The sequence below is a fragment of the Equus asinus genome, chromosome 6, assembly GCF_041296235.1.
Source record: "Equus asinus isolate D_3611 breed Donkey chromosome 6, EquAss-T2T_v2, whole genome shotgun sequence".
Lineage (NCBI taxonomy): Eukaryota > Metazoa > Chordata > Mammalia > Perissodactyla > Equidae > Equus > Equus asinus.
The window spans coordinates 44080159-44093839 of NC_091795.1; the positions used below are offsets into that span (position 1 = coordinate 44080159).

A 13681-nucleotide genomic window follows, 5' to 3' on the forward strand; every position below is an offset into this window, starting at 1 on the left:
CTAGAAGCTTATATTGTGTCCTTCAGCCTATTGGTGAAGTGATTGTGTCCTCACACATGCACGTAGCCTGTCTCAATAAAATTCAAAGTCTGAGTCAATGTAAGGACAGAAAATCCCAGGCTGTCAGCATCCTGGCCCAAGTAGCTGGACTCTCTGGTTTCCCTCATCTCACTCAGAACCTACCTGCGAAGACAGAATGTGGGAACTGAGCTGCACCATGGAGGGGCAGCCCTAATCTGAGATGAACCACTGGAGGGAAGGGATAGTTAAATACCCGAAATGTTTAACATTCTAAGTCATTTTATCTTTGGATTGATAGAGTTAAGGAAAAAGGTTTGGTGGCCTTCTAAACGTTATTTGTTCATTTTCTTCATATAGCACTTTGTAGATCATGACTTATGCTTAAAGACTAACCATGTGGCCACAAGGATGTTCCCACCTGTTTGTTTTTCTATAGTAACATTTTGTCCTATCTTCTGAAAATGACCCACGTCTCAAGAGTCCTTGTGTTCTTAGATCAGTCATCATCAAGAGTTTTTAAAATTTTTTCTTCTTTCTTGTTATATTCTCTACCTGGTTCTTCAGTGCCATTTCCATGCTGAAGATTGGAAGAAGTTAATCCCACTGCCCCAGTGCTATACATTTTCTCAGGGGTTACCACAGAAATAAATCTTGTAGACCCATCCTATCAATGAAATAAAGAGCTGTAGTAACAAAACAAAAAAAAAAGCACTACCATTTATTAATCACAGTGTAATGTTATCTAACTTATTCCTAAGTAGTAGTCTAAGCTATGTCAGAGAGTTGGGGATCTCGTAGCAGAAATCATTCAGCTGAAATGTGTTTTAGCTGGAGATGTGCCTTCATTGGCTTCTGACTGTGGTAGTAGAATGCCGTGGAGACGTTCTGAACCAGTTCCTGTGTGACCTCGGAAGCAGAAAGTGGTCCTTTAGGATATAGTCTAGATCATCTTTAGAGCTGGGAATAACTTCTGTAGTCTTATGCTCTGGGTTGAATTGTATATGGTTACCCTGTATATTGTTGCTGATGAAGATTAAAATTTATGTATAAGCACCAGATAAATGCCATGTTGGTATCAGTCCCAAAGTTGCAGCTCAGATTGTCAAAACTTATTTTTTTTCTTTCTGGGCATTATTGGTAAACTCAGCCATTTGAATCCCATGTTAGCTCTCATGTGGCATTTTTTGTTATGCTTGCCTGTTTGTTTTTCCTTTCCCCTTTTTTTTTTGAAACATTTTTCATCTCTCTTCCTAGCAGATTCAGGCCCCAGTAAGACAACAGCCAAAGGTTCAGACAACCCCACCTCCTGCCATCCAGGGGCAGAAACTCGGATCTCTCACTCCTCCATCATCCCCCAAGACCCAGCGTGCTGGGCACAGGCGGATTCTCAGTGATGTAACCCACAGTGCAGTCTTTGGAGTCCCTGCCAGCAAATCAACCCAGCTGCTCCAGGCAGCTGCAGCTGAGGCCAGTCTCAATAAGTCCAAGTATGTGGTGCTTCCCCTTTATCCTTCTTTCTTTTATGGGTGAAGTCTGCCATGGGCTGTTACTGTGTGATTCTTTGCATATGTATGTAGATATATGTGAAGTGGTATAGATGCATATGTAGTGGTGTGTGTCTGTGTTTTAATAAGAAGCTGAATTTGCCTGTGGTGCATAAACCATACTGGTCTTAAGAAATAATTTTCTACTTGCCTCTCTGTTTCCATTCTCTCATCCATTCCATGCTCCACAGAATATTTTCTAAACTCTTGATCTGACCATGTCTTTCCATGCTGAAAATCTTTCATTGGCTTCCCATTGCCTGAGGGGTAGTATCTGAACTCACCAGTTAACAGACCAAGGCCTGTGGTATCCCATTGGTGGACTTGCAATTCTCCATCTTCACCAGTGCTTTATTCATCCTATGCTCTGTCGCTTAACTGCCACTGTCCTCCTTGTCCTCTGAGGATATGCTTATTTATTCATCAAGATCTGTGTCAGAGGTTACCTATTCTTTGACCCTTCCTCTGGTGTCATACGTAATTTTGTCTGAACCTTTTTTTGAGCATGTATCACACTGTACTATCGTTATTTATTGGCAAGTGTGGCTGACCTAGCCTGTGAGTTCCTCCAAGACAAGGACCATGTCTTAATCAACCTTTGTAAATCCAGTGACTGGCTCTGTGCCTGATAGAAAGTAGACCGCAATGAGTGTTTGTTGAGTAAATGCAGTTTCAGACCTTCAGCTTTCTTGGAACCATGCACTCTAAAGTTAAAAATCTTGATGTCATTAGCTAAATGCAAAGGGTATCAAGAGAGACTGTAGAAGAAAATTAGCTAATGATACCTAGAAGCACAAGATAGTGGTATCTGTCTTTATTTCTGTTTAACTGTGATGATGGCAACTGATGGTGGTCTTTAATTCTATGCATGCTACATCCTAATAGGTGGGAGGCAGACTGAGTAGGCATCAGTCCCAGCCCCTCTCGGGTCAGTTATTCTGATGTCACAGTGGGCACTACAGAATGCACAATCCTAAGAACAAGTTGCTTTAGGATCCTGAATTGAAAGGACTTACAGACAAGACCAAAAGTCTAAGCAAAAGATTAAAGAGATAGTGGGAGATAGTGAATTGTGAAAGAAAGGGAGATATTTATTTCACGCAGTGGAAAGAGTGTCTCTGGAAACTGTTCAGTTGCCATGGAAAGCCCTTTTAGAAAACCACTGTGGAAAATAATGGTCTGACGCAGAAAGAATTTGATCTTGAAACAAAATAGATTGACCGTTTTCAACTTTTATATGTCTTTTTATTTCTCGGGGGTGGGAATCTTTCTAGGTCTGCAACCACCACTCCATCAGGCTCTCCTCGAACCTCCCAGCAAAATGTTTATAATCCTTCAGAAAGTTCTACATGGAATCCTTTCGATGATGACAATTTTTCCAAACTGACAGCTGAAGAACTGCTAAACAAGGACTTTGCCAAGCTGGGGGAAGGTGAGTAATTGGTATCTTTTTGTGACTCTTGAACCTTAACTCTAGAGAGGAGTATGCATGTGAAAACGTAGGCTGCAGTCTTCTTTCCCTCAAAGGCTTGATTTTGAAGTATGAGTGCAAATTGCTTTGTATGTTTACCAGAGCACTGAAGTCTTTTCATCCTCAGGAAATCCTGGCCTGTGGGTGGCAACAAGGAGAATGAGAAAGTTTTAGGAAAAATTCAGTAGCATAGATCAGAATGATAATGTCAAACACAGTCACTTTTTGGAGGAGTGTGATGGTTCCCTTGTCCTAAGTAGATTTATTGTCCCAGAAAGTTGTAACTGCTTACCCATGAGAATCCTTGACTGTGATCAGAGTTCTATATTGCTCTTGACTGACCATGGAGAGGAGATCAAATAAATAGAAGGTGCCATTTCTGCCCTCAAACCCACAGTCTGATTTGAGAGGCAGGACACACAGACACAGGCACACACTACACACTTTGGAAAGCATCAGCTCACACCCTGGGAAAATTCCACAATGTGGTACAGTTTGAAAAGAGTACCTCAGTGTAGACAAGTGCACTGGGTAAAGAAACGATTACAACCAAGTGAATGATATGAACTTGACCGAACATTTAGCTTTAACTATTATTTTATAGATATCTTTTAAAAATCTGTATTACTTTCTTGCCTTTTTAAACAGAAGATAGGGCACAGGATTTAACTTTCTTTGAAAACTTGTTGACTTATTTCATTGTTATTTGTGCCAGTTATTGTTCTAGACTATAAACAGAAATACCTTCAGGGGCTATTGAAAAAGGTGGTATTTTTGCACTCAATTAAGTGACCCCCCCTGCCAAGTTTTTAAATTCTTGTGTCTGTTTTTAGTAGTTTCCTGTCTTCTTGTTCAGCTGTTAGCTCTCACTTGAAGCTGCTGTCGTTGTGCCTGTCCCTCAGAACCTCTCACGGCTGCCATCTCCACCACTCCCTCTTCTCATTAGCTCTTCTCAGCTGCTGCCAACATGGAAAACAGATCATCAAACTCCTTAGAATTATATAAAAATAAGTAGACTCAGAGTGAAGGCTGGAGGCATTCTGCCTTGAATAATGTGCTTGAGCTTTAGGGCTTAGCACTAGCTGACATTTTTGTTGTTTTTTATTTATTTTTGATTATGGTAAAATATACATAGCCTAAAAATTACAGTCATAAACATTTTTGAGGGTGCAGTTCAGTAGTGTTAATTACATTCACACTGTTGTGCAGCCAGTCTCTAGAACCCTTTTCATCTTGCAAAACTGATGTGCCGTCTCTTCTGATCCTTAAAACTTCCTTCATTTTCTTGGCTATTCTCTTAGTTATTGCACTGACTCCTAGACAAGGACCTTTGAGTAGCTGAGCTGTTGCTATAGTGCAGTAAAAGGAGTCAAGTCTAGAAGTCGGTCTGGAGGGTGCCCTTGGGATGCATCATGGGACTCTACTGGAATGAGCTGAGTGGTGTTTTGTCCTTTCAGGCAAACATCCTGAGAAGCTTGGAGGCTCAGCTGAGAGTTTGATCCCAGGCTTTCAGCCCACCCAAGGTGATGCTTTTGCCACTGCCTCGTTTCCTGCTGGAGCCGGTTAGTATGGCAGACACCTGCAACACAAGACTCACTGTTGTCACCTTCACACTGTTTTCCACCCCACAGCATGTCAGTGAGCCCCAAATCCTGGTGGTAACTTATGTTTTCCCCTCAAAAGAGTTCTAATAAAAAAAGGATAGAGAATGATCTAGAATCACCTTGAATTAAAGTGACAGGATGATCTGGCAGCAATATACAGGATTTGTTGTCTCTAGTCACACTGATGTGTTTTAAGCAAATCTTTCTAAATTTGATGAACATCACTCAGTTGATCTCTCGTAATTGCCTAGGTTCTTTGGAATGACTTGAAGAATTCTAAGAATTAGAAGTTCTATCCTACATCTGAGACTCCGCTAAGCTGTGTTTTTGTGCGTGCATGTGTGCTTACGGAGAGGGAGAGAGGTGTCTTTTTAAATGAGACATTAAAATTATAGAACAATAATAAAAAACTAATTTTCCCTTTTATTAATAAAAAGTATACATGTTTATTATATAAAAGTAATTTATAGAAAAGCATAGAGAAGAAAGTTAAAATCTCTATGATCTCACCACTGAGAAATTAGCACAGGGAGCCCATTTTGATGTCTGTTAGTGGCATTTAACGTTTTTAGGGTCACAGATATCTTTGCGAATCTAATGAAAGTTATAGATCTTCTCTCTCACAAAAATACGTGACCACAATTTTGTACACAATTTTTGGCCTCAACTTGAGACTATAACATGCGTCTTTATAGTCATATTTTAAAACTTAATTTTTTCACTTGATAAATCTTGCACCTTTCCCCCACATCATTAAAGAAGCTACTAAAATATACTTTAAAAATATCTGCGTTAAATTCTTTTATATGGATATTTCCTAATGTATTTAACCAAGTACCTCTTTTTAATCATTAATTTGATGTCAGTGTTTTACTATTATAAATTCCTCAGCAATGGATATGAGGTTTTGAATATATTCTTTGTAAGATATGGAATTTGATATACTTCTAAAATTGATCTTTTTAACTATATTGATTAATTTTTGCTTTTAACCTTATATGTTCTTTCTGCTTTCTTCAGGTGCATAAATAGATTTTCTAACCTCATAAATTTATTTCTGATTAGAACTTTGGCTGTTACTCCATAATATTTGATATATCATGCTCTCTTATTCTCATTGTTTTCTGGATGTTTTTAAATTGCAATTTTGATTTCTTGTTTTGCCCAAGAGTTGCTTAGGATATACTTTCATTGCATTGTGGTAAGAGTACCTATGCAGTTTTTGCTTTGGGGTATTATGGAGGAGCTTTCTGTAGCCCAGTTTATTATTCATTTTATGAACATTATATGGGAATTAGTAATTTTCCATGTCAACAAATATTAATCTACAACATGATTTTTAATGGAAGAATAGTAACAGTGCATTAACATCCCCTTTGGTGAATAAGTTGTTGCTCATTTTTCACCATATAAACATTCTTGAAGCTAAATTTTTGTTTATATCCTTTACAGTTTCTTTAGGATAACTTCTAGGGGATTATTTGCTAAATCAAAAGATATGTGTATTTTTAGGGCTTTTGGTACATATTTCCAAATTGCCCTCCAAGCATGCTATATAAATTTTTTTCCATCAGCCGTGAATGAGAGTAATTTTTGCTCCCATTTCCCCATTCATCCCAGCTCAGAGACTGTAGACAGGACATTGTTTGCTGCCCATTTTTATTTCTTTTGGAATTTGTATTGTTCATATCTTTTGCCCTTTGTTTGTTTTGGGGGTGTTTTTTTCTTTTTGATGTTCTGTGTTCATTTGTTCTTATTAATTTGTAAGAGCTTTTCATATGTCATATATTGTAAACATTTTCCCCAGTTTGTCATTTCTCCTACACGAGTGTTATCTCATCTGACCCTCTCAACAACCCTTTGAGGTTCGTGCATCATCCCCACGTCAGTTACCGTTGAGGTAACTGAGCACAGATTAGTCTCTTTTCTAGGGTCACATGGGTAGTAAGTGACAGAGCTGGGACACCAACCGTCTGGCTCTAGAACTTCTTCCCTTATGTTTTCTACCACATAGTGAGGCAAATTTAGTAATATTTTCCTAGAAAATCATCTGCAGTTTTAACGTTTTTAAAATGAAAGAGAACAATACATTTAAATCTTAGAGTATTTTCTTTGTCTACATCAATTTTAATTGTATGTGTTTGTGTTCCTCTTTTTCTTGGTAAGAGCTCGAGATCTTCTGTTTATTACCTTTCAAAGACAACTCTTAGATTTGTAAAATATCCTGTATTTTCTGTCTTGTAATTCTTTGACTTTCAATGTTATCTTTTTGATTATAGTTCCCTGTTTTTCTTAGGTTTGCTTTGTCAATATCAAGAGGAATATACAGTCAAATTTTTAAAAATTCTTTTAAAAAACATAATAAAAGTATTTAGAGCTTTTCTCCCAGTAAAACAGTAGTTTTCAACCATCCTGAGAGTGGGGAGGGTGGCTAATTATAATCTCCGGGAGGGCTTTTTCACAGATATTCCAATATTCCCTGCTTCTCCCTCCAATTGCCACCCCACCCCAACCTTTGAGGATTACACTGTTTATTGAGAGTGCTTTCTGTTAGGTGTGCGTTTCCCTCATTAGAAAAAAACTGAAGTTTTAACCATATCCCATAAGTCTGCATATGATGTTCTCATTGTTATTATTTTGGAGTAGGTATTGAAGTTATTTGGGAGGTATGCTTTTTAATATTAAATAGTTAAAAAAATTTTCTGTGTTATTTTTCATTTTTAGCTTTGTTTTCTGGTCTAGATAATATTTAAATTTATTGATGTTCTGGTCTAGTTTAAAGTGCTTAAAGTTTGATAGGCCACGTAGTTGACAATGTGCCAAATGTATGAAGCATTGACCATCGTCCTTGAGGTAGAGCATCACGATAATGACCAGCTGTGGTACTGGGTAGGATGTAGTTTCCTTGGAAGGTGGGTGGGGAATGAAATAAGCTCTAGGAGAGCCTTCTTTGCTACTGCATCCCAGCTTTTAGTACAGTGTTTGGCTCAGTACACGTCTGTTAAATGAATGAGAAGGGTTGCTTTTTGCCAAAGGCTGGGAGCTTGGATTCACCAGTGTTGATAACAGAGTCCCTAATCATTTTTCATCCACTCCCAGGTTTAATGCCTAATTCTTACTTGTCACACATGGTCATGTTTTGTTGTTTATTTGTCTGTATGTGCTGTTTTTTAAAGAGTTGTTTTTTGTTTTTGCCTCTTCTCCCCCTTTATGCTTACTTTGAAGACCATAAATGGCAGTATTTTTTTTAAGGGACTTAAAGACCCCAGCCATAAAAAACATATATTTGAGTAAAGTTATGACAGTAATAGCAGTGAACATATATTGAGACATGCGCCAGGCTAAGCCCAGTGGGTAAGTGCTTTTTTGCGCATTATCTCAGGTGATCCTCACCATCGCTATGAGAGGTCACGTGACCTGCCCAAGGTCACAGCTGGAAAATAACAGAATGGGGATTTATATGTGGAAAGCCCAGCTCAGAAACTGTAGTCATTACCATATCTCCAGAATCTTGTAAATCAGTGTCATTAAACATTATAAAATGTCTTCACATCCTCCTCATTTTATCCAGCCTTTTTTAATGAACACTTGGTATTTTGCCTTCTTTCTTGTTAGAAATGTGAAGGTTTTTTTTTCTGCGACACATGCATTCTTTCCAAATGAAAGAAAATTATATCTAAATCCCAGAAATTAATGTGTCCTCATTTTCTGCAAGTTTTCTAATCAAGCTCAGGCTGTTCACTGATTTTAAAGCTTACCACCCGAGGGAGGAAATAAGCTGGAAATCTGGTACTGGATCGGGAAGGATGGCACAAGGACTATTTTAAAAGCTGCAGAAGTGTTGTTGAACTGTGTCCATGTATTGGAGGCAGACGTCTAAAACTTGACATTGTGCCACTGTATTTAAAATATTTTTCCGTTGATAAGTTATACATATTCATTTGTAAAATTTTGGGAAAATAACTAGAAGCAAGATAAAAGAATTCATGACCTCACTCTAAGAAGAAAGCATTGCTGACATTTTATACTATTTATATCCATAATTTCATTTCTGCATGTATACTTTTTTCAAAAATGAATTATATATTCAGTTTTATAATTTGTTCTTTTTCTTTTAATATATTTTATCATGTCTTATTTAAAAATATTTCAGAGACTTAAAAACAGTGATTTTACCCTTCTCTTCCTCCATCTACCTTTAAAGAAGCTTAAAAACCCACTTTAATACCATCTTTGAAATGACAAAATTACAGAGATTGAGAACACATTAGTGAATTCCAAGAGATGGGGACAGGAGTAAGGAGTGGGTGTGACTGTAAAGGAGTACAACGAGGGAGGTGTTTTGTTTGATGGAACAGTTCTGTATGCTGCTTGTGGTGAAGCTTACTCTAGTCTATACATAGGCTCTGATTGCAAGGAACTACACACACACACACACACACACACTCTCACAAATGGGTGCATGTGAAAACTGAATAAAGTGTAGTTAACAGTACTATGCCAGTGTCATTGATTTACTACGACAGTTGTAGAAGATCTCACCATGGAGGGAAGCTGGATGAAGGATTCGTTCGACTTTATTTACAACAGCTTCCTATGATTCTGTAATTATTTGAAAATAAAAAGTTTTTTCAAAATCCACTCTATAGAGGGAAAAATGAAACTTGTAATTAATGAATAAACAATATTAAAAATGCAGTGTAAAGAATGGTAAAGTAGAAACCAGGAGACCTGAGTTCTGATCCTGAGTCTGCTGGTGGAGCTCTTGCTAGTCTCTTAACTTCTAGGCTTCATTGTCTTTTCTGGAAAATTATTCTAGAAAATCCTATGATTCCTTCAGGCTCTGATGTTCCATAGGGTGTATAAGTTTGCCAAATATAGAACGAATGCCAATAGTGTGTTAGATGTAGTCGTCAGGGTTTATGTAACCGTGCAATAGGCAAGAAGTCTGTTTCTGTCTCTTGCTGTCTATCTACCTAACACTACATTAGACATTTGGTGATAAAACGACCTCAAGAGTAATGGGTGCTAACAAGTACCTATACACATGTGCTAGATTACAAAATAGACAGTGTTTGTTTACATGCCAAAATGTGTGATATGGACACTAATTGTTATTGGAATTCTGAAAGAGATCACTGTAGGCTTCCACACAAGGAAAAACTAGAATTTCAGATGTATGAGTATCCTAGTTTTGTCATTAATTGCATCTTAGAGTATGTTGCAAGGACCAGATTATAGATACTTTGCCATTACATTGGATTATATCCTCTCATCCCTTTTTATTCTGCCTCAGAGTTTAGACTTACTCTATAATTTGAGCTGTTGGGTTGTTAGGTGGTAAATTCATCTAGACTTACTTGCTATTTTCTGCTTTTCTCTTTTTTTCTCTCCTTGACCCTTTCTTTCCCCTCCTACCAACTCCAGCTGAAAAAAGGAAGGGTGGGCAGACTGTGGATCCTAGCCTCCCACTTCTAAGTGTATCTGATCCTTTCATTCCTCTTCAAGTACCTGATGCACCAGGTAGGTAAATAGAACTGATCTGAGGTTAAGTAGCTTGATACTTGTGTCCCAAGGCCTCTTGAGAGTTGTTTTAAACACTCCGTGAAAAGGATCTGGATTCCAAGCCCTACTAATAGGTACTGTTGTATATTTTTACTGTGTCTCAATAAAGAGGGGCAAAATTTTCTGGAGGGCAACAGTCCTTAGTAAAGATAATATAATCAGTTCAAGTTATACTGAATTGCATTCCACATTATATCAGTGTTCAGTTTTTTATCCTTGACTGTGTTATTGGTAATGTGAAGGGCCTGTGTGTTGGGAAGAAAGTTAGTTTAATAAGATTGATCATAACAGTGTGGGAGGAGAAACGTATAAGATGTGATAGAAGGAACAAAATGCTGTTAGTGGTTATAGTATGATGATTGGATTATGAGCGACTTCCTGTCTAGTTCCTATTTTCCTATAATGTGCTTTTATTTTATAATATAAAAGCACACAATAAAAGTTGATAGAGAAAGTGAATTGGGAGACCTAGTTTCCCTTCTTGGCTCTTCCACTACTTGAAAACCTTCTGGGCTTGGCTCTTCATCAGTGAAGTAAGTTGAACTGCGTGAGTTCAAATGTCTCTTTAGGTCTACCATTTCCTGATTTTCAATAAGCAGTTTAAAAAAGTAAGCAATGGTTAGTGTGTTCTGATTGAAGCAGCTTTTGAAACAATAATCGGATGCCTTCCATTTGCAGTTCATGAATGCCAAAGATTTCTTTTCTTGCTCCCCTCCGCATCCTTTTGCGGGAGGAGCATGATGTAAGGAACAAAAGCTACCCTTTCTCTTCTTTATCAGTCTCTTTGAAAGAGCAAATAGATCCAACTCCTTAGAGGCAACTGGCAGTCATTTTACTTCTGATATTTTTTCCTTTTTTCCCATTCTTACTCCTGCCGATTCTTGATCTTAAACTGTGATAGGATCTACTTGTTTTTTCTTCTTTCCCAAAATGTTCAGTGTATTTGATTGATTGCCTCAAAACTGGAAGTGTTTGTGATGTTCATACCCTCTACTTACTGAGACAGACTGCAGCTAGGGTACCAAGACGGTTTTTATTTCTTTAGGCAATTTGTTGACCCTTCTAAGAGGAAGGAAAAACTTGCCTAGATCAGGTAGTATTGTGTAACATTATAACTTGCTAGACCTGAATATAGGTCAAAACTATCTAAAATCACCAAGGAAGGATTCAGTGTAGGATAGTTAAAGACATGGGAAGAAAGGAATCAATCAGATAGAGGCCCTTTTTTCTGTTGCATCCTTCAGGTATGCCTCGCAGTACCTAGACAAGCCAGTTTCAAGCAGAAGGCTGGAACAGTAGGGGCTCAAACTCAAGCTGGGGCCCAGTGGCCTCTTTTTCCTCCCTATTGTGGCAGTCGTAGGATCAGAGAAGAAAAAAAGATCATTGAGGTGTTTTTCCTTTGACACCCCTTCAGATTCTTGCCTTGCTCTTACCCAGATAGCCCATGGGCTGCAAAAGCTGGAAGGGTGGCCTCTTGGCACAGGCCAGAGGATGCGGACCCACAGGCAAGTAGTTGTTGTCTGCAGCTGTCACAGGAGCCCTCTGGATCAGGGGTCAGGAGCCAGGCATGCGCACCAGGTAGCTCAGGACATGAACTCCTGGTTGTAGAGATGAGTTGTGAAGTGTTGTGAAGATGAGCTTGGGAGGCACCAGAGCCAGCTCGCTGCCAGCCTGCCTGCCTTATTGTCATCTTTCCTGTCTTCTGATCCTCCATATTTCTCTCGTTCTGTCAGATTCTTGCTAAAATGTTACTGGTATACACTTTAATACCAATTAAGCCATGACCCCTCGGGTTTTAATGGAAAATCTATTAAAATTTTAATAGAGATTTCCAGGAGTGTCTTACTTGCTTTCTGATGTATCAGACCAGACTCATCTGTTGAAAACGTAAATCAGACATATCACTCCTTTGCGCTCCAGTGAATTCCCATATCACTGAGTGTAAAGTGCAGACTTCTTACCATGACCTACAAGGCCCTAAATGATCTGGCCCTTGGCTGCTCCTCTAACCTGAGCTCATAGCATTCTTCCCCTCAGTCTTTCCTCCAACAGACTAAGTTTGTTTCCACCTCAGGGCCTTTGCACTTGATGATACTCTACCTGGAATACTTTTCCTCCAGCTCTCTTCCTTCTTGTCATTCAACATTTGTGTCTCACCTTAAATGCTGTCTTGTCTCCGAGAGGTCCAGCATGGTCCGGTCCCACAGGCACTCTCAATCACACGCCCTGGCCTTTTTCTTCATAGCGCTTATCATGACATTGTCCCTTTGCATTTGTTCATTGTCTGTCTTTCCCCACCAGAATGTTCGTGTCCTGAGGCCTTGCTGTCTTATTCACCACTCTATCATGGGTTCTGGAACGTTGCCAGGCAGAGTCAGCACTCCATGAGTATTTGCAGATTGGGTGAATGAATGAAGTAAAACCTGAGGCTGAAAGGCTTTCGGCAGCCTCATTACCTCTGTTTCAGTCCCCAACTCCTAAACACTAGACCACTGGCTCAGTATCCTTCCGTCTGTGCCTCTGCCACCCCCAGCCAGGCCTCCCACCCGCTCTTTGAGGGCGTATAAACGAAGGCACAGCCCATGGTGTCAGGAAGCTGCCAAACCCTGGGGTGAAAATAGCCGCTAGGTTCAGCAGATCTTTCAGCTCCAGCCTTTCATGGTGCCCTCTAGAATTTGGGCTAAGTATGGCATTTCCACTGTGTCTTTGATTAGTTTATTTATTTCGATGTTCAGCCTGTAGCGCCATTCAGTTATATAGCTTCTTTGTCCAAGGTCCCTACGTCCTTCCTTAGCATCTTGAAATGCCTGAGTGAGGAAAGGGCTGAGAGTTTAGGGTCACTGCCACCTCAGCAAACTGCAAGTTTGTCTACCCCTCTCCTGTCCCCGGCAAAAGCATCCAGTTTGTCACTACCTCCAGCCCACTATGGGCACCAGTGAAATTTTTTGGTTGGTTCATTGGTTGGTTTTGCATACATGCTACCTTCCTCACTCAGCCTTCCTGATGATGAGAATTATGAAATCTTAGTCTCCTGACAACTGTATGCCTTTTAATGACTTAATTTTATTTTATACTTTTAAGATGTTTTCACTTGTAATTTCTTTTGATCCTACAAATAATACTGACCAGTGGGTATGTCAAGTAATATCTCATTTTCTGGGTGAGGAAGCGAGGCCTTAGTGCTGTTGTGACTGTGCTGTTCCACATACTCCTTTTCATGGCCCACATGCCCCAAGCAGTGGATGTTTCTTCGTCTTTGGGACAGTTCTCAGATCAATAAAGCCTTTGACTAGAGAGCTCAATTTAAGGTCTAGGGAAATACGAAAATGGATTTGAACTTATAAGACCTGGGTTCTAGTGACTTAGTAGTTATGTGATTTTGGTCAATACACTTAAACTCTGTGTCCTCCTTCTCAAAATTGGCAATATTAAAACCTACCTTATGGAGTGGCTCATGAGGTTCAGATGAAATAATG

General features: G+C 39.1%; 1 protein-coding gene across 18 annotated transcripts in view; it reads left to right on the forward strand.

Annotated features, from left to right (window-relative positions):
* Positions 1-13681, forward strand: part of AAK1 (AP2 associated kinase 1) — a 161819-nt gene that overhangs the window by 121073 nt on the left and 27065 nt on the right. For 13 of the 18 annotated variants that reach the window (XM_070511990.1, XM_070511991.1, XM_070511993.1 and 10 more), the window contains exons 14-17: positions 1276-1508; positions 2840-2997; positions 4494-4598; positions 10068-10163. In XM_070511990.1, the coding sequence (XP_070368091.1) occupies positions 1276-1508; positions 2840-2997; positions 4494-4598; positions 10068-10163 (592 nt within the window). The remainder of the gene's footprint in view (positions 1-1275; positions 1509-2839; positions 2998-4493; positions 4599-10067; positions 10164-13681) is intronic. The other 5 variants (XM_014836713.3, XM_070512003.1, XM_070512002.1 and 2 more) reach the window with 3 other exon arrangements.